This window comes from Carassius gibelio, chromosome B11, assembly GCF_023724105.1.
Source record: "Carassius gibelio isolate Cgi1373 ecotype wild population from Czech Republic chromosome B11, carGib1.2-hapl.c, whole genome shotgun sequence".
NCBI lineage: Eukaryota > Metazoa > Chordata > Actinopteri > Cypriniformes > Cyprinidae > Carassius > Carassius gibelio.
In genome coordinates this window covers 15,288,779-15,311,226 of record NC_068406.1, presented here as the reverse complement: position 1 = coordinate 15,311,226, position 22,448 = coordinate 15,288,779, and the positions used below count along the sequence as shown (strand labels likewise).

General features: G+C 37.6%; 3 protein-coding genes across 6 annotated transcripts in view; all 3 read right to left on the bottom strand.

Moving 5' to 3' along the window:
- Positions 1–517: 517 nt before the first annotated feature.
- Positions 518–12,678, bottom strand: LOC127967731 (cas scaffolding protein family member 4). The gene is made up of 7 exons (XM_052568373.1): positions 12,524–12,678; positions 5,785–6,174; positions 4,611–4,658; positions 3,813–3,899; positions 2,386–3,663; positions 1,941–2,024; positions 518–1,842 (listed from the first exon to the last, which is right to left on the bottom strand). The coding sequence occupies exons 1-7, from the start codon at positions 12,527–12,529 to the stop codon at positions 1,441–1,443; spliced, it is 2,295 nt and encodes a 764-aa protein (XP_052424333.1). The 5' UTR covers positions 12,530–12,678; the 3' UTR covers positions 518–1,440.
- Positions 12,679–15,073: 2,395 nt separating this feature from the next.
- Positions 15,074–19,093, bottom strand: cstf1 (cleavage stimulation factor, 3' pre-RNA, subunit 1). The gene is made up of 6 exons (XM_052569928.1): positions 19,020–19,093; positions 18,512–18,689; positions 17,525–17,802; positions 17,190–17,387; positions 16,670–17,060; positions 15,074–15,717 (listed from the first exon to the last, which is right to left on the bottom strand). Exons 2-6 carry the CDS (start codon positions 18,678–18,680, stop codon positions 15,458–15,460), a joined length of 1,296 nt encoding a protein of 431 aa, XP_052425888.1. The 5' UTR covers positions 18,681–18,689; positions 19,020–19,093; the 3' UTR covers positions 15,074–15,457.
- Positions 19,094–20,167: 1,074 nt separating this feature from the next.
- LOC127968162 (eukaryotic translation initiation factor 4 gamma 3) overlaps positions 20,168–22,448 on the bottom strand; it is a 70,949-nt gene continuing 68,668 nt past the window's right edge. For all 4 annotated transcript variants that reach the window (XM_052569114.1, XM_052569111.1, XM_052569112.1 and 1 more), the window contains exons 30-34: positions 22,158–22,256; positions 21,629–21,775; positions 21,443–21,524; positions 21,206–21,352; positions 20,168–21,124 (exon numbers count right to left, since the gene is read on the bottom strand). In XM_052569114.1, coding sequence (XP_052425074.1) covers positions 20,943–21,124; positions 21,206–21,352; positions 21,443–21,524; positions 21,629–21,775; positions 22,158–22,256 — 657 coding nt within the window. In that variant the 3' untranslated portion in view covers positions 20,168–20,942. The remainder of the gene's footprint in view (positions 21,125–21,205; positions 21,353–21,442; positions 21,525–21,628; positions 21,776–22,157; positions 22,257–22,448) is intronic.

Genomic DNA, 22,448 nt, shown 5'->3' with positions numbered 1-22,448 from the left:
TCTCGTAACTGTTTAAAATGTATATATTTCTCAAAACCATTTTAAAGTTAGTAGTTAAACTAGAATTGGCAGCTTCTGTATTCTTCCGTTTAAGTACTGGACATTTTAGTCATGTGTAACTGTGAAATTTCTAAATAACGATTAACTTTTTTTTACTTTCTAAGTAAGGATCAATTGTTATAAGTTAATTATTCAAAAATGAACAGCTTTTTTAATACTTGGGGTCCATCTGTTGGTTTATGGTCTGGTTGGGTACAGCAAAACTAAATGGTTTCTAAGTTTCAGTCCATAGAGGGCGCCAGTTGTTAACTAAATTTGACATTAGAAGCCAGACATTTTTGCACATTCATCTATACAGTGGAAATCCGTAGTAATCAAAACATTATGTTCTTATATCGTCTCTTGTGTTCCACAAAAGACAGACAGTTATACAGTTTTTTTTAAGATGGAATGGACTATCCAATTAACCAATAAACTACCACATAAGACATTAACAGTCAAAAACTTGATAATTAACATTTTATTTGTGTCTAGAAGAAATATTTTTTACAGAAATAATTTTGTAAAAAACAAAAACAAAAAAAAAAACACCAACAACAACAGTGTGTGAATATTGAAAAACAGAACACTGACAAATTATATATAAAAAAATCCATTAATTGTATTGAGGGAATATTAACATTTTGCTCAAACACTGACTTTTCAAAAACATAATATAGTCATCTATATACATTTTGTCAATATATTATGACCAAAAATCTTCATACAGTGTTGAGCATTATAAAAGTGCAATTTTCATTTAAAGTCTGAGGTTTGGCAGAATGACAACATTACAAAGAATACGACTAATAGATGCCAAGATCACCTTTAAGACTGTTGCTGTATTGCTGCTTTTAAAAAGAGCAGTTTATCCAAAAATGTACATTCTATGACGGAATATCCATTTTTGGGTGAACTGTCACTTTAACATCTGCACAACAACTAGCACGTTTTCAGCTTTGTCTTCATGTGTTTACATGCACAGTGTCACAGTGATTGCTTAATAACCCCACAACAACGTACAGGAAGTCCATGCAAACACTTCAAACAATGTTCTTTTAATGGGTTATATAATTTTTTTAACGGTGACAGCCAAACCTGATTGCAACATAATTTTAATATCTATATGTAAACACCTTAACTGGTATTTGAACAAAAGCTTTTATTCTTGCATCAGCATACTGTTGTAATTGAGGTTATAATTAAAAGTTTTTCCTTTGTTACATTTAACACTGCCTCCACATCCAGACTAACAGGTTGAACAAAAAAGGAGCTTGTATTAAGGGTGGCTAGTTTAGACTCATACAAATCACACAAATTGAGATATTTCACAGATACCATGTTGTCTTCACCAGACCACCTCCACACAATAAACTGGGCAAACAGATGGGAAACTGCTGCTCAGATGTCCAGTGACATTCTGAAGTGTTGTGCCCTTTGAGCCAGCTCTTTGGCAATGTCCTGCACCTCCTGGAGAGCTAGTTTGTCGGGGAAGTTCAAAGCTGCCTTCTTGGTCACTATGGCCAGTTGCTTGAGATGGGCACACAGCTGATTGCTCATAGACAACATATCCCTGCTGGCCTCTTGATTTTTAGCTTCATTACACAGAGTGTTCACGAGTCTTTGGCCCACCATGATGACCAGCTTACTGTGGGAGATGAACGTTTCAGGGGGCTGTCCATCATTCAGGCTACTTAGAAACACACTGATGGCCTTCTGAATAGCTCCAAAATACAGCCGGCAGTGGTCAGAGATGGAGGTCGGGAGTGGACTGCAGGGGTTAATGGACTGTGGTTTGGAAACCTTTTGAAGACACAATGAGTAATAACATGATAAGAGAGTCGAAATCAATGAGTTAATGCAATACGTTGAGCTGTACTGGGAGGGTCACAAGTTTTTACCTGTTTCTTCAAGGTATCACCATTCTTCTTTGATTTAAAACTGCTTTTTGCTGGCTTTGGTTGTTGGTCGAACTCTGTCTTTGTCTGTTGAAAAGCAATAGTATTGGTTATCATTTTTAGGTAAACAGTATTATTGTTCATGTCTTGTATAATTTACTCAACATCACACAACCAGTCGAAAGGTTGGTGTTTTTCAAATGGTAATCATAAGAAATGTTTAGATGTTCATATGTTAACAATGTTAATGCTAATTTGGGTTAAAATCTTTAATTGTCTGATGAAGAGCCTGTATGATCGAAACCTATGTGATAGTCTGTTATTAAATTTTTAATATTTTTGGAGCACGGGTGTGCAGACTTTTTTTCTAAATTCATGAACATTTAATATCAACCATTTATCAGTAATAGCTCATAACATGAAAAGAATTATGGTGTGATTTGCCTACCTGAAGTTGTACATAGTCACTTTCATCTATGCCCGAGTCTACCATTGGTTCACTTTTGCTGTGACTTCTTCTTTTAGACGGGCCTATATTCTCCACTACTTCTGGTTCCTTAGCCGGGACTCTGAATAGAAGCTTTCCATTTGCATTCAGGATGGATACCAGCCTCTTCACATCCTCTGGTATGGTTCGAGCCACCATAACAAAGCGCTCCAGGTGGTCAGGCGTCTGTGACTGGCTGTCATCCTGAGCTAGCTTATCTAGCAGCCAGCCCAGATCTCGCAGAGTCTTTGTAGCCTGCTGAAGGATCAAGCCTGAGTCTTCAACAATGGAGAGCTGCTTCAGAAGCCTGGTCCGCAGGTTGGAATCTGTCAGCCGCTGTGCATTACCTTTGACATCCAAGGCGAAGTTCAGAAAGCAGGTGACAGAGTCAGTCACGTTTTCGGTGGCCATGTGGATCTGATGGAGGTGCTGACTCAGATGCTTTTTGGTTCTCCAATGGCTGCTGACGAACAGCATAAGCTTTGGCACAGATTGGCACACTGCTTCTTGCAGCTCAAGCAACCTGTTGCTGGCTTCCTCCTGTGAAAGTGTGACCTCACGCAAGGGCTCAGGTTCAGGAGAACTCAGCATGAAAGAGTCACATGAGCTTCTGGAAGAACTGGAAGCTGTGGAGGAGGTGGACACTGTCGAGCTCCTCTGGTGGTCTTTGTTGTCCTCATCATCCCTTCTTATTGTCTCTTCCACTGGCTGCCTGGACATTGTTCTGCCCCCCAAGGGGCAACGGTCAAACATGGGCCCAGGTTTAGCACTATACTGAAGAGATTCATGGGTCTTTTTAGAGTCTGTTTCAGGAGGTTTTTGCTTTCTGAGTAACACTACAGGGCTCTCTGTTTGTTTAAGGCAAGGTGGGACATCATAGATGTATGAATTTGTTGCATTCCCAGTATCTGTACAAGACTGCACCACTGCTTTGGTCGGTTTAGGGATGTCATAGAGGGGCTGGATAGGGCTGTGCCTGTTTTCAGGCAAGCTGTGATTTGGCAAAGTGTTGTAAAGCAACATGTTTGAATTCATAGTTTTGGGTGGCATGGTGACATAGTTAGACTCACAAGGTTCACATCCTTGTTTTTGGGGGAAAACAGGCACATCATATAGCCATTCAGACTTACAGGGTTTCGGCATGGTACTATAACCACATTTTTGAATACCCTCACTGATAGGGGCTGCTGGGATGTCATAATTGAGGTCTTGGGAAGTCATCGAGGGTAAGGCGTTGACCTAAAAACGAAGCAAATAAATAGCATATTTCACTTAGAAATAGTTCACAAATTGATTTGATTCAGCTTCTGTACTGAACCGGAGCTCCATGAGTGAAGACCGTAATAATGTGTTTGTATGAGTTGCTATACAGACGATATCATGCTTACTTTTTCCTTGGTTGCAGTCATACATCTCACACTTTGCAGCACTTCATATGTATTATGAAAGTCTGTGTTTGACATCACTGTAGATGGCTTTAAAAGACAAGTTACACAATTTATAATGGTTAGTTTGATCAATATCAATCGCAGATTATTTCACAATCTTTTCAGTCTTTTAACTGAATAATCAAACATGACTAGTGCAAGAGTTTTTAAACTTTTCAGTGCCAAGGACCCCCCAAAAAATAATGTTTTCATGTACAAATACTCAGAGAATTTAATGTTATTTCGTAACATACTGTATGTTATTTTAATAATGTTATGTTTCCAAATGTTATGTACTAATGTGAAAGACAAAACAAATAATTTTAATAAAAAAAAAAAAAAAAAATTTTTCCAGACAAATTCAGAACACATTTTTCTGTGTATTAACATTAGATGCATAAACCTGAAGATATTTTCAGTTTACACAATAAATATTATTTATTTAATAATTTTCTATATTATAAAATGATATCTGGATTTGTTTTTTATTTATGCTGTATTGTTTCAACTGACTAAACAATGTCTGTCAATAAAATAAATAGTGCATAAGTAAAAATGTATTCTATAATCATTGATAATTTCTACATTGTGTGTCTTCATTTTAGCTCTTTGTTTTCCTCTCAATTTTTCTGCAGGCCCTCTTGCACACCTCTAGGTGTCCCATGACATCAATTGTAAACGCCTGGGCTACTGAACAACTCAAAAACAAACAAACAAAAACTCAAGAGCATCTACTGTGAGCAAGGCAGGTTTTCTTACCAGGCTTGGAACATCATATATTTCTGTAGCACCTCTGGCTGTTAAAGCCTGAAAAGATAAAAAGTTTAAGTATAGATGCTTCTATACTAAACAAGCAAAAATTTGAATACTCTAGATGACAATATGGCCCACTTCTTAAAGCGACACAGGACCATTTAAAGTGCTGTAAACTTTACTGTGTGCCTTTCCCATTAACCCAGTTTTTTAACTGAAGCCATGCAACACATAAGCTGCTAAGGTAAACATTTCTCCCTGAAGCAGGAGGGGAAATGTACAAAATGTGAACCCAGCCACTTCAGCTATTACACAGCACAGACACTTCCCTCTCTCTTCCGCCATAGATCCTCTGGTTGTAGTTAGTGGTGTGTCTGAATTCTGTCTTTACTACTCTTTTACAAGCTCATAAAGCCCATGTGCTTCATACCTGTCCCCACAGAGAGAGGCTCCTGGTCCCCATCTGTAAACTCTTTGCCAGCAGGGGTTTCTGAGACATTGCTCATTGTTAGCCTCAGTTCAACGTAGTCTACTAAATCATCCACCCATTCAGTTCTCCCTTTTATATTTTAGAATGACTGGCTATTGACATTTCATGGAATATTTACTGAATCACATGTAAAGGTCCAATAACTTTAGCGTCCACACCAATGGACAATAACATAGTTCATTATAAGCACTGTTAATATGTCGCCTGCCACTTTAAATGCTTAAAAGTCAAATGTATTCTGATTGGCTGTCAATGTTTTTTAACAATCAAAATCAAAAATCAAATCCGATTCCAGATTCTGAAAGTTCTGTTTATATGAACCCTAAACATTGCAATCCAATTCATATATATTTTAAATGTATGTAAGCATATGTAGTACAATTCATGGAAGGTATGTTTTAAATCAGAGTATTTTTTTTAAATCAGTTATTTTTGAAACCTGAATCTGAATAATCAGAATATGAATAATCAGAATTCTTTTCCTGTTGATCAGATGAATTGAGGTCTGCACCACCTGTTTCAATCCAATTGAAATTAATTCAGATCAAGCATAGTTTGCTTTATTTAGGTGTTTATATGAAGGAATCTCAGTCTGACTGAGCCATCAATCTGATTCTCAACAGATTATTTGGGTTCATAAAAACATAGTTACTGATGGAAAATGTGCTGTTGCACCAGCGAGAGACTTACTTCATGAGATCTGGTTCCTTCTAGATCCTCTTGTGCCGTGTGCTTATCTTGTGAAGAGGCAGCTTGAGGGGGCACTTTATATATTGTACTCATTTCTTCATAAATCGGAATCACTGCTGGCCTGGTGGCTTTTGGAATCTGATAGATGTTCTGATGGCAGAGGTTGCTCTCTGTGCCCAAGTTCATACAAAGTTTCTCAGCTTCTGCTGGGGAAAGCGGAGCCAGGCGGTTCGCTGGTGCCAGGCCCTGACGTCCATGAAGAGCACACCTCCACCAGCCGAGGATCCCTGCCACGTTCTTCTCCAGCACCACGATGATGTCACCCTTGCGAAAGGGCAGTTCATCCACGGTTTCGGCTGTGTTGTCATAAAGAGCTCTGGCAAACAGCGGCTAAAGAAAACAGAAGACGGAAGATGTGAGAGAAGGGTCTCTAAAGATAGCTACTGGTTAGAAGAAGACACGTAATGGCAATGACACACAATGAAGGACCACCGTGGATGGCAGTGGTGTCTTGGAATTGGATTTGAACAAACAATGGCCTTGTGTGACATGGATAATGGGCCTTAGCCTAACTAAACACAACTTCGAATCCTTGCTGAAAGAATCCCTGTGACCTTGTTTCTTAGATGTCCTATGAGACTTTGTTCAGATATTATAATCTTTTAAAAAACATTGTACCAACCCCAAGAATGCGGCCGCGTGTTTGTGTATAAATAAAACGTGAATGACCAAAAGATTTCCGCGACCTTGTATGAATGCATTCATTTTTGTAATATTTGCATTCGTTTTCGTAATACTGAATACTATAACTGAGAATGTGGATGTCCAAAGACAGGTGAATGGACGAAATGGCTTCCTCTATGTTTGGTTTTCACTTCCTGCAACAGTATTCAACAGAAAAGTCTGGTCTAGAATGTTTAACAGTGGGAAACATTGTGAACAATGAATCCATTCAAATAATTTTGAGCAGAACTCTGTTTGTCTCTGATTTCAACAGTAGTTCCGGAGTTTGACACTCAGGTGCTTCAATTGTCTGTATAGTTATTTATAAACAGGCCCTCAGACACACACAAACACCTGCACCTGAAAATCATACAGTAAACAAGAGATTTGACGTGAGAGCCGCTCACTCAGCATACGTTACCACACACACATTCACACATGCTTCTACTATGTGCACACGTCCCTTTAAACCCATCCCATGTGCTCACAAATTCCTCAGCAGCAACAGTGCACATGCTTCAAATTAAACCGCAATGGAGTATACTAGAAGAATACCTTTCACGAACATGAACTGTTCATTAGCCACTTAGCCTTGTTCCCAGTTAAATAAATAATACATACATACAACATAAAACAAAGAAAAACCAATAAAACTGTCAACATTTATAATCTGTTTTTCATTTTGCATTAAATTTCAAGCCATAAAGATCTGATTATACAATATTGTCCGAATACACTCAGTCTGTCCTCATATTTTTAAACTACAGTATGTGACATTCACTATGCTGCGTGCAAAACCCTTTCTTTTTTTTTTTGGCCACAATATATGCATGAATGTTTTGTTAAAGTTGGTTGCTTCAATTAATAGTTCAGTAAAACATATTATTTGATTTGTCTTAATCATCTCTAAGTCACCTAACCCTGTATATATAATTTATACATATTTAATACATAATATATGTATATTATTTTATATTCTACACACATATATCATTGCAGCACTATATCTTAAGGACTGATTCTGACTATTAACTAGATCCTTATTAGCATGTGTATTACTAGCATACTGGCTTTTATTAGTAACAAATATTTATGACATATACTGAACTACCTTACTAATTATTAATAGGTAGCAAATTACTTTATGGAGGGAAAACTCTGAATTAATGGTGAATATGTTTTCTATTCCAAGGTATAACTATTTATATATACAATGTGGGTGTGTGTGTGTGTGTGTGTGTATATATATATATATATATATATATAGAGAGAGAGAGAGAGAGAGAGAGAGAGAGAGAGAGAGAGAAATATATAGCCAAGTATTGTTCTATTCTAAGAAAATATAAATTGATGGAAAGCTTACTTATATAACTTAATACACACACACGTGTTTGTTTTTGTGAAAAGTGGGGACATCCCATAGGCATAATGGTTTTTATACTGTTTTCTTTTACCAGAATATTCTTTAAAAAAAAGAGGTGGGTTTTGACTGACTCACAACTCACCTAAAGCTTAAATATAAATTCTAAATCGAAGAGCTGTCTGCAAAGATGATCACAAACTCTTCCATGTAATTTACATGTGTGTGCGACGTGTGTATTCATGTGTTTGCAGTAGCCCCCCCTCATATCCTCTCCCCCAACACAGCCTTCCTTCCTCAAAGCTCCACTCCCCGCAGATAAGAGACGGGTGCAAGCGCTACCTTAAATGGCTCATGGACGGATCCTCTGTCACAAAGCCTCTATTCAGCCCACAGAGCATCAGTTCCGCTCACAAGCACTCCACTCGATTGCAACGCAGGCTTTGGTTAATGCACGCTGACCACAATAAACCACAGACCCTCCTACACTAACCCACACAGACCAAAACACAACAGAGCCAGTCCCAGCATGCTTTGTGTGTACATGATAACCTTGAGTGTGCTGCAAACGAGAGCACCAAACCCGAGTTGCACCAATTTACTTTAATAGTAGACATGGCATGGCATACAAAAGAATAAGATATGTATCTCTTGTGGTTATTTCAGTTGTTTGTTTTGCTAACAACAACACAACAACAAGAGTTTTCGGAACGTACAATAATACAATATGCCTGATTTGCATAAAAAGAATCACTGAATTCATACTGAAAAGAGTTCTTGTAATAAATTGATTGAAATGTATTTACTTACTTGGTAATTGAATATGCTTAAAAAAAAACCACGATGTATATTTTTTTACAGTGTACAAGTAAAAAATGTTTTGGTTGGTAGGTCAAAACTCAGTTTGAGACATATATCAACATTGGCTCAACCAATGGCGTGAGCTTGGGGCGGGGTTATACGTTTGCCCCAGCCAATGAAAGAAGGTAAAAGCATTATTTTCGCAATTCTGTTTTGTGATCCTGGTGGCACAGGAATTAGGGTGTTTTCACACTTATTAACATATTTCTGCTAAAAAATAAATGGTTGGAACATTATACACACAGTTCACTATAGATAAACACTCTAATGTTTGCTGAAATGATGTGACTGTAGTGAATTTGCCCCTGGTCTGTACCACCGCACACGTGTCTTTAAAGGAAAGACTGCTGAGTGTGTACATTTCTAAGTTTGCGTTTGGAGTATGAGTGTGTGTACAGTGAGAAAGGAGGTCAAATTGAGCTGGGATTCCAGCACACGCCTGCTTGTGCAGATCAGACTGGGACAGCTGGCCTCAGCTCTCAAGAAGCAGCTGTCTCTCTCCTTCATGTCTCTCTCTCTGCACATACAAGATGAAAACTGGGATATGCCATACTGTGTTTTCACATAATGATCATTTCCAGTTTTTTTTATTGCACGATTCACTAGAATACCTTTGGAGCAATATTTCTTTTAATGAAAAATACATATTTCGGTGACACTATTAGACTTTCAAAAATATTATTATTATTTTTTGAATAAAATTAAGATGAATTTCTTCAGAGAACTACATATATTCCTATGAACAAGTGTAGTCAGAAATGATCCATACATGTACAGTAAGTGTCAGCTTTTATGGTAAAAATGTGTTCACACTTTTAGTGTGTGAAAGAGCTTCCCATTCTGTTTAACCTCCAACCTATGGGTGAAAGTGCAAAACCCCAGTGTCAGCACTCCTCAGCAGAGGATTCTATGTACAATGCAAAAAGGCCTGCTATACAGAGAATGACAAAAAGATTCTCAGATATTTTCATCATTAGCACTTTCTAATGTTATATTAATGGGCCCATTCCAGACAATGAAAGTCAATGGGGTCCAAAACAACCTTGGCCCTCATTGACTTCCACCATATGGACAAAATCACACAGAAACTGCACTTTTTCCACATTTTGTACTCTAAAGAAAGTAAGTAAACTATCCCTTTAATTGTAAAACTGCGCACATATTTGAAATGGTAGAGAAGCTGTTGATTAGACAAAGTGGTCCATATTTCCAAAGGAATAATATTTTTGGAGTGATAGGATTGCTTTGACATAAATATTTATAGCGTGTTCACAGGGTCACTGGCTGCAGGCAATGAGCATCTCTCTTCACAGAGCCAGGAAGCTGCCTTGTTAAGATGATATATTAGACCGTCACACACTGAGTGAATGCATGAGTATGCACCGATGTAGGCCGTCTGAGATATGCTTCGTGCAAATAGTGTACCCAAGCAAAATTTCACTTGCTTTCCAAGCTCATCTCATAGTTTAAAGGCTTTTTTAGAAGTGACAACTTTATCCCACTCTCTCCCATGCATCGGAGAGTAGTTAACAAGAACCAACTTAAATATTTGTTCTTGGCCAAAATACAGACAATATAGCATGTACAGATGATAAAAAAAAAAAAAAAAAAAACTTTTAGCAATCGGGTCTGGTTCACTTTGCAGCTTATTGAATTGAAGAACTGACAGCAAGGGACTTTTTGACCAATATGCAAAACGCATGTTTTTAATGTGATGTGATAGACTGGAAACATTACTGTGATGTTTTAATCAGCTGGTTGAACTCTCGTTCTGATGGCACCCACTCAGGATCCAGTGGTGAACAAGCGTTATAATGCTGAATTTCTCCAAATGGATTCAGATAAAGAAACAAATCTACCCACATCTCGGTTGGCCTGAGGATGAGTACATTTTCACTTTTAGGTGAACTTAAAAGTGTTCACCAAAACTTGAACCAATATGCTAATTAATACCCATTAAATGTGAAAAAGGTCAACAGCCACTAACACCCAGCCGTTATATATAAACTGTTCAACTTAAACTTCTCTGGTATTTCCTGTGTCACAGCAATGATGATATCGTACACAGATCTCTTGTTTCTCAGAGATGACTTCATGGGACCCATCGATTCTTATGGCTCTGTTTGTTTCTTTCTTTCATTTTTCCAGGGAGGATACAGAAGATAATCATGACTGACTGATTTTTAGATATGCTACACGAGTAAATGCAATCATCCCATCACTAGCTACAAGTTCCCCTTTTAGAAATTTGAGTGTTTTGAAATGATACCAGGAAATGTAAAGCATCTACGCAATACAACGATTGAATGTAAAGACAAGCAGCAGAATATGCTAGATGATTATGATATATTGCAAAAAAAGGCTGAGGGAGTATTTTGCAGACTATTTCCTGACCCTTCATGTTTTTCTGCTTTTATGCATACACTGTCACCACATTTTTACATCTTCCTATAGCAGAGGCTTTGTAGATTTTTTCCCCCCTGATTCATCGAGTACGTTTAAGTTGTTAGCTTAGATACATTTAGTTACAAATGTGAACATGCATTACCAGAAGCTTCTATATTTAACATGTAATAAATACAGCGAGGTTTAAGGTATAAAATGTAACCTTATAACATGTTGGCTTTCAGTTTTTTGATCAGTGTCTTTTGATTCGAAGGGAATATAAAATAGAAGTTCTCTAAAGAGAAGTCTACTCCCTATGTCTTGGAAATGTGGGTGAGAGGAACCAGGCCGGTCTGTGGGTGTGATTTTGTCACTAATTTCTGTCACGGCACACCGCAGATGATTAAAATACTTGATACAAGGAAGGCCCCGGAAATGACCAAAAGGTCAAATGTCAAAGAAACCTGTAAGTCGCAAAGATTAAAATAAACTTTCAGAGTCAGTAAGGTTTTTCGTTTTGGTAAATCCAGCGAGGATCCGTTATTATTTTAAAGCGGCATTAAAGAATCCTGAATCCTAAAGTGACCAATTATGTTTCCATTAGGTCACTAGAGAGTATTGAGGCTTATATTTCACCTTTTGTTGGTCTACAGGTGTACAAACCACTCCAATATGTGAAAGCAGATCAGGAGTAAGTACAGCAGATCACTCATTTAGACAAACTTTTCTGCATTCTAACATAAAATCAATTCCTGTACGGACCAGTCTAGTCAACTCAATCCAGCTGGATATAGAAACGGACAAAATATATCCAACTTGATACTAAATGCCTCATAGATAAACACATATATGTTTTATCACATGTGTAACCTTAAACCACAGCCAAGATTTTGGTTGTGACAAAGTTCAGCAGTTCAGTGTTAAGCTCTTCACTAACAGCATCAGATAACCATAGAAATATTTACTCTTATGGAGATGCGACTTGAATAGTACAAGTGCTAATATCCATCTATACTAGTTAAAGTTTCTGTTAAACATCTCCAACCCAACTCGACCCTGGTTTCAAAAGAAGAGAGCATGTTAAAGACCACAATAAAGTGCCATTCTCTTTCTTTCTCTCTCAGGGTTAACGGTATCACATTACAAAGCACCTGCAAATGTAAGAGTCAGTACGAGGCTCAGGCGGTGAGGGCAAGGGTTAGAGCTGACACCACATCTGAATGGTAAGCAAAAATAAAAAATACTATTGTTTTTTTTTTTTTTTTTTTTAAACACTGACAGCTGGCTAGTATGGTTCTTCTGAGAAATCTTTTAATGTTACAAGTTCATTCAGGGTCTGAAGATGCACCTAAAGAAGTGATGTGTCATTTCTGAAGATGTGTAGTTAATTTAGAAGTGAAAAATACCCACCTCCATCGCTGAGATATGAATCCTATGATCAATCAGTTTATAAATCCCATTCAAAAGTCCATGTAGAATTGACAGACACAGTAAAGCATCTGTGCTTCTGTTTGCTATATCTCTATGTTCTCTGGTCCTCTGTCACACACACACACATTGCCTGAATAAACCCAGAGTCCACAAACTTCACAAGAAGGGGTGGGGAGTGCAGCATTCACTCATGACATGTGTCTTGCTCTCATGCACGTCAGCCAATCAGAATCCCCTTTAACAACTGCTGCCGCACCTCCTCCAACTTCTATGAAACTGTTAGAGAATATCTGTGCATCTGATTTTGAAAAAGCAGAAGTAAGTCAGCCTGAATGTAGGTTCTTTTCCAAAAGAAAGACGCGGTCTTTTAAGTATCATTGTTCATTTACTTCCACTGTTTGTTTTACAAATCTGTTTTCATTTTCGCCTGCTCGCACAAGCTGATTTACTGTTTCAACTGGACCGATTCTTTAGTGGTCAAACTTTGTTGTCTGGACAATGGAGAGAGCCCCTGTAAAGAGCCGGTGGGGGTTGGACACCAATGATATACAACAGGGGTTCTCAACTTGTGGGTCGCGACCCAAAAATGGGTCACAGCTCTGTTCCGATTAGGTTGTGGAAAGAACTGAATAAAACATTTTAGAAGCAAATAATACAATTTTATATTAGTAATTTTTGATGTCAAAGCACTCCATCACACTCTACACCATTATGAAGCCAATTCATTCACCTGATACTTAAAAACAACAAAAAGGGTTTACTTTTTTTTTTTTTTGCAGTTTATATAAGCAAAAAATATGTAGCAAAATACTTCATGTGTACAAAATCTGTCTTTCTAGCTATAATTGTAATGCTATAATTTCCAGTTGTGGTCTGGTAGAAGCTGTGGACAAACATTACAACTCTGTAATGACTTGTTACACATATTACGTGCGTAAACATTTCTTTTGTGAAGCCGGTGAGATCATTTTCCCTTCCCTAAATCCAAATGAATAAATACGGACCTGTGGCACAGTAAACAGGCTAGCCACATTTACTGTGAATGTGGCTTTGCACCAGCACTATTAAGAGCCTGACCAGGACAAGCAAAGGAGGATCTTGAAACCGTATGAGGAATTACCCATCTGCATCTAATATTTAGAGAAACTTATAGGCAATTTAGCCTTGAAAAAGCTAACTGCTAATAGCAATTCTTTCCTCAGAGGCAAAACTCCTATTTTTAGATGTTAGAAAATCATGTTTACGTTGACACTTGACATTACTGATGAAACTCCAAAAATACCAGCCCGGGTTCTAAATGCATGCAAGTTATGTTCCACAGTACTGACTACTAACGCAGTGTTCAACTGGGTGTATTGCAGTTTGTGGCGATTGCAGACCAGATTTTAAGCAACTATCCACCACATACATTAACATATGAGGATGTTGCTGGGTCACATGTCTGGATCTCGAGGGAATTCAGCAGAACAGCTCTGCAAGCAGCGGTTGGTTTGCACTGTTGGTAAATGACTAATGTGTTGTTTCGTCTATATGCGGCAGTGCTGTTGGCCACGGTTTCCTTTCAATACATCACTTTTCGTGAGAGCTTTGCTTAAACCATTAGCTGCAATTAAAAAATTAATAAAAATAAAAATGATGAAACAAAACCCACACTGAACGTACAAATGAAGTTGTTGAGAAGCATTGGTCCTGCAAGCTGCAAAACTGATTGCACAATAGATGCTTCTAAACAAACCAAAGACTGCAAATACATGTTTAAAAAGCTCTGAGGAAATCAGCTAAATGAAATGAATAAATGAGGAAGGAAATACTGCTGATTATTTTGATAAATGACATATGGTCACGATGCAAAGGCGTCGAAAAGCCCACTCTCAAATATCTATAGCTAGGTCCTAAATATGGCTCTGGGTGCTCTTTCAGTTGTATAATATTGCTTGAAAATTTGGGGTCAGAATTAAGGAATACTTCATAAGGGATGCATTAAATTGAACAAAAAGAAGATATTTATAATAACACTAAATATTTAAAATAAATGCTGTTCTTCTGAACTTTCTGTTCTGCACAACTCTTTTCAACCCTGATGATAGGAATAGTTTCTTCATATCTGAATGATTTCTGAAGGATCATGTGGCACTGGAGACTGCAGTAATAATGCTGAAAACTCTTAAAATATATTCAGATTCTAAATACTTATTTAAAATGGCAACAATATTTCACAACAAGACTTTTTTAAATGTATTTTATAATCAAACAACTGCAGCCTTGCTGAGCATGAGACTTTCTTCGAAAGAAAAAATCCTTCCCCAACTTTATAATGGCAGTATGAGTCTAGTGGGTTCTACTCTCAGAATTTTCTCATGGTTGAATGGTTTAAACGAGTTACACTAAAAGTTGAATGCTTGGGGTCAGGAGTTTGTTCAAATCCTTAACCCAAAGTTTGCTCAACAGCAAGCTGTTCAATGATTCAATGCCTTTCAAAAACACTTCCGATGTTTAACTACGAAAAAAACTGAATAGCACAAGAACCAGTTTTCCCCAGAGTCTTTTAATATAAAACAAAGGGCACAGTACAAATCGAAATGAAAAAAAAAGAAAAGAAATGACATTCTAGGCACTTGCCAAGACAGAATAGTACTCATCTACTTGTTATCAGATATACAAATAACACAAAAATGTTTCTAGCTGCGAGTGAAATATCAATGCAACTTTACAACTGATAGTTTTGATGTTACTGAAAAGTAAAGTTCTAAAACTCTAAAAACGATGGATCTGATGATTCGTAAAACAGCACCACCCACATGTAATACAAAGGTACTACAGTCATAAGCTCTCTAAAGCTTGCAAAATGGTTTTGTGTTAAAGGATGCACGGGCTTGGCAAACAAGGCTGCAAAGTTATAAACACAAATGTCTCCTAGTCAGTGGTGGTGCGGCGATACCAGAATCGAGCTCTGAAGTCATCGCTGCAGGTCATGAAGCCGGGGTTGGTGGGTGAGTGTACGATACAGCGCACGATGTTATTGTGGCCTAATGAGAGCAGGTTTTTCCTCTCGGCTGTGCGTGAATCCCAGCAGCACAAGCTGATGGTTCGCTCATCCGGCAGCAGCACATAGTCCTCCGTGTGGTTGAAAATACCCTGAGTGCGGTGCGTTTGTCGCCCGCTGAGACCTGCGCCTGCGTGACGGGAAACACCGAGATGGAGTGTGAGGAATCATAATACAGATTATATAATGAATTGTTCCAGTCCTAGATGCTGATAACATTTCAGTCTATTATGCTTACAAATAATATAGATTCTCTCACAATTAATAATGTAAATTATATGAGGCAATGTTAAATTAATTTAAGCCAGTAACCGGTCTTTATAAACTAATTATCAAAAGAGAAGGACTGCATTAGTTATTGAAAAAAAATAAATAATAATGATTAGAGTTCTTTCTTGTGAACTGTGAGCTTGTGTTTTAGAATAAATCAGTTCATAAGAGTCATTTGTCCAGGACTCACTTAATGTTCATGCTGTATGTTTTTTGACAATTCATAAGCAAATCACTCATGATTCAGTTCAGTAGATGTTTTTGATTATCTACAAAGAACTGGTTCATAAGAGTCAGTTGTCTGGGAATCAGAACTCTGTTTATATGCGGTGTTTTTGATGTACTTTAAAGAACTGACAAATTCACTAAAATGAATCGGTTCATAAGAGTCATTTGTCCAGGATCAGAATATACTGGTTGTTGATTCAATATAAAGAACTGACTCGTAGAAGTTATTTTCCTGTGAATCAGACTGCACTGGACAAGCTAGTCAAATAATAATAATAATAAATAAATAAAAATTGTAACATTTGCCCAGAAATCAGACTAATGCATATAGTTTTTCTTGCCATTATGCTGCAGTACACAGACTTTTTTTTTTATTTTACATTTAATACTGGCCGCAAACATTAACATCTTAAGTAAAAAAATTATTTCACAAATGAAGATTCAGCAGCAAAAGAACAGAAAAGATTTTAGGAAGCGATATCGAGACTGCTTAAAAAAATAAATAAATGAACACATTGAATCACAATTCTTCATCTAGCCTGCGTGATCTATAATCTAAACCTACCCATAATTCTCTATTTTACCTGTGTACTTGACTAGAGTCCGGCCTGTAGAAATTTCCCAGAGTTTGGCGACAGAATCCTTCCCGCAGGACAGAACGTACTTGGAGTTCTTGGAGAAAACAGCCGAGCAGACCTCAGCGCCGTCGTGGGCTTTCTCAAAGGTGGTCACGCACCGGTTCGACACTCCGTCCCACAACTTGATGCTGCCGTCTTTGCTACAGGTGACGTAGCTGTTAGCGCTGGGATTATAACAGACTCCGCAGATGGTGTCGGTGTGCTGGTCCAGAGGGTTACAGGACACAAAACACTGGAAAGTGTTAACGTCATAAAGACGCAAGGTTGGGTGTTGCGTGCCGACCAGTAAGAAATCCCCAGATGGATGGAAGGAGATGGAGCGCAACATTTCAGCTTCCTGTAGAAAATAAAAGAGAGAAACATTCCATGCAAACATCTCCAATAAATGAAGGACGACAAATGACCTTTTAAACTCAAATTGAGCTTTTCAAACTAATTAGAGGCATGATTTAGCTTGATTTTATACCTGTATGTGCTTGAAGGCTCTTTTCGCAGACGGCTTTGAATAATCAAAGAGTTTGAGGGTGTAATCACGAGAGCCAGAGGCTAAGATCTGTTCGGTCGGGTGAAAAGCCAGGCATGTGACCTCATCCACATGATCATACAAGGTTCTGATTACAGGGTGGTTCTCCATGTTCTGCTGGGCCGTTTCATTCATCATCACCTAAATCATGATACAAATAAAAAATATTATTATTTTTTTTTAGGGCAGGATCTTGGTTCTGCATCAGACATTGGAGAGGTATGGGTGCAAATGTTGTACAAATTTAAAATACAGCTGGATGAAATGTAAGATCTCACCTCAAGAGGCATGGCGCTTTTGGCCAGCATGCGCTCAGTATCCAGGATCTTAATGGAGGCGTCAGCGGAGCCCGTGGCTATGAGCTGCCCATCGCGGCTGTAGGTGGCCACACGGCACGGACCCTTATGAGACGTCACATAACAGGTCTCATACTCTGATGCTTCTGGGGACATGGTTTGCACGTCTGCATCAAATTCCAGGTCGATGGCCACACCGGGAGCCACGGTGTCCGAGCGGCCAATGGCGTACTGTACCGCGCTGTCATCATTCTCCATTCCTATGAAATCAGATTAAAAGTACTTTTCTGGTTTCTTCGACAAACATTTCTTCAGCCCAACACAGTTTCTTTTAAAATGATTCATACTTGTGAGCTAGTAAATAATAAGCATACAGATTGTTTTTCATTCAATTGCTCTTGTATCCGCGCACATAGGTTAAACATACCATTTACGTATTTGATACTCTACAAAACGGTGCTATAGGGTGACACAGAGAAGACAAATTGTTGTATAAAATCATTATTTTAGGTTTTTCTTGCACACAAAAAGTATTCTCCTAGCATCATAAAATTACCACTGATGTCAGATGGATCATTTTAACGATCTCCTTGATACGTTTCTGAGCCTTAATCGTGGTAGGACCGTTGCTGTCTATGGGAGGGTAAGAGAGATCTCGGAATTCATTAAAAATATCTTAATTTGTGTTCCAAAGATCTTACAGGTTTGATACAACACGAGGGCGAGTAATTAATGACAATTTTCATTTTTGGGTGAACTATCCCTTAAAACTACTTCAGTTGTTAAATTCTTTTATGATGTAATACTTATGTTTCAGCTTCAGGATTTTAAGAGCAAAGAGGAAATGTATTCTTCATTGCAAAGAAAAAAGTAGATGGAAGTAGTTATTAGGCACTTGTTTGGTTCCTTGTTATTTAGCAGTTATACAGTATTGAACACTAAAAGCTTCAGAAAATGCTCGAGTCGTACCTGTCTTGGCCAGCTGCATGAGCTGCTCTGATGGAGACACCACGCTCTGGGGCTTCACCTCATTGATCAGGCTGTTGGCGATGTTGGTGTAGCCGTCATACAGCAGCTGGCTGATGATCAGTCTGTACAGGTGCTGTCTGTCCTTCAGTGTGGGCTTGGGCCGGAACATCTTCGCTATCTGAAAGTGAACGAAGCAAGATGCTCAGACTGCAAGTAACGTTAGTTTTCTGTTTGGAAACCTAGTGAGCCGTCTATCGAGATAACACGTTCTATGATACTCAAAATGTTTTCCAGGTAAGTTAAGTTAGGCCACTTGGACTCAAAACAGACCCTTTGTTATTCATTCTATCTAGAGCGTTGTTATCGCAAAACGTTTCGTGATATAGATTTCGACGAATCATTTTAAAGGTGGTTTGTGTCTGATTTGAAATAAAGGTAAAAGTAAACAACAATTAGTATATAAACGGCACTTCATTTATTTAAAAAGTGCATATGATTAACGACTTACCAGTTCAAGACTTCAGGAGGTGCGTGCACACGCGTTGTACGTCTGACGTCACGACGTACGCATATATGGTGGAGTTGTGGGAATAAATCAGACACATTAAAAGTCTCCGGCTGATTTAAAGTAAAAGTCCCTAACTTGCTGTTTTTGTTTACCTGATATTAATAATAAAAAGCTTACATTACGTAATGCTAAGCAATTTTAGAAGTCAATTAGGAATACAATAAATGAAATGCATGGTCTACTTCTAATAAAAAGCTTACATTACGTAATGCTAAGCAATTTTAGAAGTCAATTAGGAATACAATAAATGAAATGCATGGTCTACTTCTGTGTTCTAATGTTCTTTTTTTGTTCCAAATGACGTTTACGTTAAAGGGTTATGCTACTGGAGATAGCTAGGGAATATATATGGGAATATTTTTTCACTGTGCCTCTCAATATTAATTCTTATAGATGGTATTATGTTTTTACCTTTTTTAAAGTATTTATTTAAATGATTATTTTGCATTTGTTTATTTGTTATCGTTTAGGATTTACTTTTGTAGTCTATTTGATGTACAATTCATGTCACAATATCTTAAAGATTTGCTGTTAACCGATTGTATTTCTGGAAAGAACATTGTACGTTTATCATGTTAATCCTGAATAAATATATCATAAAAAATAAAATAAAGGATAACAAACAAACATAGCAAATAAAATATCTCAAAGAATATATTTAATATCTAACATATTTAAATATATTTGAACTGAACAGATTTTTTTCATTTATTATTATTCTATGTATTCAAGGACACATAATTAGATGCGTTTAGAATTATATAATCGCGAAAGAGAAATAATTGTGTAAATTATAAGTAGTTATGCAGCCTTAGACAATCAAGATCTTAATGAACTATGTTTCTTGACACACTTTTCATATTATATTTGCTTGTTAATAAGAATTACTTAATGTTTGCTTAAATATTAACAGAGTAAAAAGGACAAATACGTTTTTGTTTTAAAACAATTTGTCAAAAATGAGGCAAAAATTTTTTATAATAATTGAATTAAAAAAAACATCAGCAAACTATCGGTTCAAGATGCAGCAGGTGTATTAGCAAAATCCTGTACATTTCCCTCTGAAGACAAACAGCACACCATCACAGTCATTTTTAAATCTTATTTTTCTCTTTAATGTATTTACAAGCTTAACATTTCCTCTGTAGTTCTTCATTACAAGTACACTGAGCAGTTTTCTGACTTGCATTAGTGTTTGCATTTCACCTTTAATGCATACAGGTGAGGTATTTGATGATGATGTCGTAATTTTTATTCCATTCAGGATGCATATTCATTTTTACCATGTTTCCCATGTTATTTGGAAAGTCCCTTGAGCAAAAGGCAAGGCGGAAGAACCAGTGGCAGGTGTTTCTCAAAACAGCCTTAACCTTCAGCAACATCAACCAGCCCCCACCTTGAGCCAAAAATTGTATGCATTTATTCTTTTTGATTTCTGAGGAAACACTTTATTTGTTTTTAAGTGTATCACATGAATCCAGGGAGGCTGCTGACACATTGAAACAAAATTAATATTATTGTTATGATACGTTTATTCTGTTATTTCTATCAATGTTCTTTTTTGCCTGCAAATGTTAAATAGAACTCCATACTTGCAGTCTCTTAAAAAAATAATAAATTAAAGAGTTCAGAAGCTATCTTAAGTCTCTTCTTTTAAAAGTAAAAAAAAAAAAAAAAAAAAGTCAAACTTTAAAAAAAAATATTTTCTATATATATATGATACAAGTATTTAGTGTTCCCTCCGTTTCGAAGAGAGTTCCAGCTCAAGTTGGCCAGCGTTTCAAAGTCAAATTTCCTTTAGTTTGGATGTATTTTTAAGTTTGTGTCAGTAGGGGGCGTCTGGGCGTCGGCCATCTGCTTATGTCAATTATCCTCAGACTCCTCCTCCGCCTCGCGTAACCAGGTGAAGAAAGCAGTGACCGACTTCAGCGCTACACCTTTTCCCAGCTGTTCCGCCGGGTCTTTACTCGTTTCCCATTGATAGAAAGCGTCCTCCGAAATAACGTCCTCATCGTAAAGACAGTCGAAAAACATTCGGAGTAGATCTGTGAAAAGAAGTAGATCAAAATGACAATCCTAGAAGTCATTCGTTTAGTTTGGCATCTTTTTTTGCATCTGCTACATACTGGGTGGTTGATCCAGGGTGACAATCAAAGACTGAAGAGCGTAAAGTGCTTGCAGCTGCCGCTCGGTGTCTGAGTTAAGGTACTTATGTAATATAGGCAGGCGTCTCTGGATGATAGCAGTGTCCACTCTACAGGATGTGCTTTCATCTGGAGAAGAAAAAGGTGAAAGTAATTGGTAAAGGGAAGATGGAGATGAAGCCATTGAATAAAAGGCCCAAGAGCAAGTAGTTTGCTCACCTTTAACTGCTGCTTTACAAACAGCTGTCATTAAAGCTCTCAAAAATGGAGAGGAACTCATTTGAGAGTCGTCCAAATTAGCCTGAAAAGAAAAGCAGCTTTTTTTGAAAAGGTTTCATACACTTGAATTTTGGCTTTGCAGAACTGCTTGATCCATATGATAGAGGTGCATGGAATCGGTCTCACCTCGACCCAGTCGAAAATCTGTTCATCACTAGCTATGTCTTCCTGCAGAAGGTGCTCCAACTGTTTAAAGAGCTCCTCAGGACTGAGGCTGGGTTTAGCTGTGGCCAGAGACACAGGGGAGACGTCTGACACAGTGAACTCTAACTTCTGGAAAAAGAGGAAAAAGGACACGACTGGTTGATTTTTTTTTTAAAGATCAGCATTTATATTAAATATACATCTTGGTAACACTTTACATAAAGCCTTTATGTATAATCCATTATACAAGTAGTTCAAATGCATTGATTATGCCTTGTAATGCATCTTATAAAGCATTGTAATGCAAAGCAACCACTAATACATTACAACACTTCATTGTCACATGATGTATTTTGAATTCAGTTATATTATTTACAACAAGATATAATGTATTACAATGCACATTATGCATAATTACAATGCATTATACCCTTTAAAAACCTTTTATAATGCATCATACATGAAGGTTTTAAGTGTCACTGAAGGGTTTTTGTTTCGGCTACTTACTCACCTGTTGTGAGATGAAGGTAGGAAGATCTTCTCCCTCAGGCAGGAAGTCGGCCCAGTTCAGCCCAGACTCTCTCCACAAATCTCCAACTTTCCTGTGGCTCTATAGCACAACCAGACGCATGTAAACACACAAACCCGCAGAACCAAAAACAATACACAAAGCTACTTCACTGCATACTGCCACACTCATAGAGGTGTCAATGCAAGAAGAGCATCATGCAGAAGCACTAACCCACAGGTGACAACTAGATAAAGATGATGTCACTGCTCTAAACACCATGTCAACAAAAGT

Bases quoted from the DNA above. Each gene is read 5' to 3' on its own strand.
- LOC127967731 (XM_052568373.1), bottom strand. The intron at 3,664-3,812 runs GTAAGCATGATA...CTTCGTTTTTAG, and splicing joins TGACTGCAACCAAGGAAAAA to GTCAACGCCTTACCCTCGAT. The intron at 1,843-1,940 runs GTAAAAACTTGT...TGTCTTCAAAAG, and splicing joins GTGATACCTTGAAGAAACAG to GTTTCCAAACCACAGTCCAT.
- cstf1 (XM_052569928.1), bottom strand. From the start codon at position 18,680: ATGTTCCGGCCCAAGCCCACACTGAAGGACAGACAGCACCTGTACAGA. The intron at 17,388-17,524 runs GTGAGATCTTAC...ATCATGATTTAG, and splicing joins AAAGCGCCATGCCTCTTGAG to GTGATGATGAATGAAACGGC. The intron at 15,718-16,669 runs GTAAAATAGAGA...CCCGTCACGCAG, and splicing joins GACTCTAGTCAAGTACACAG to GCGCAGGTCTCAGCGGGCGA.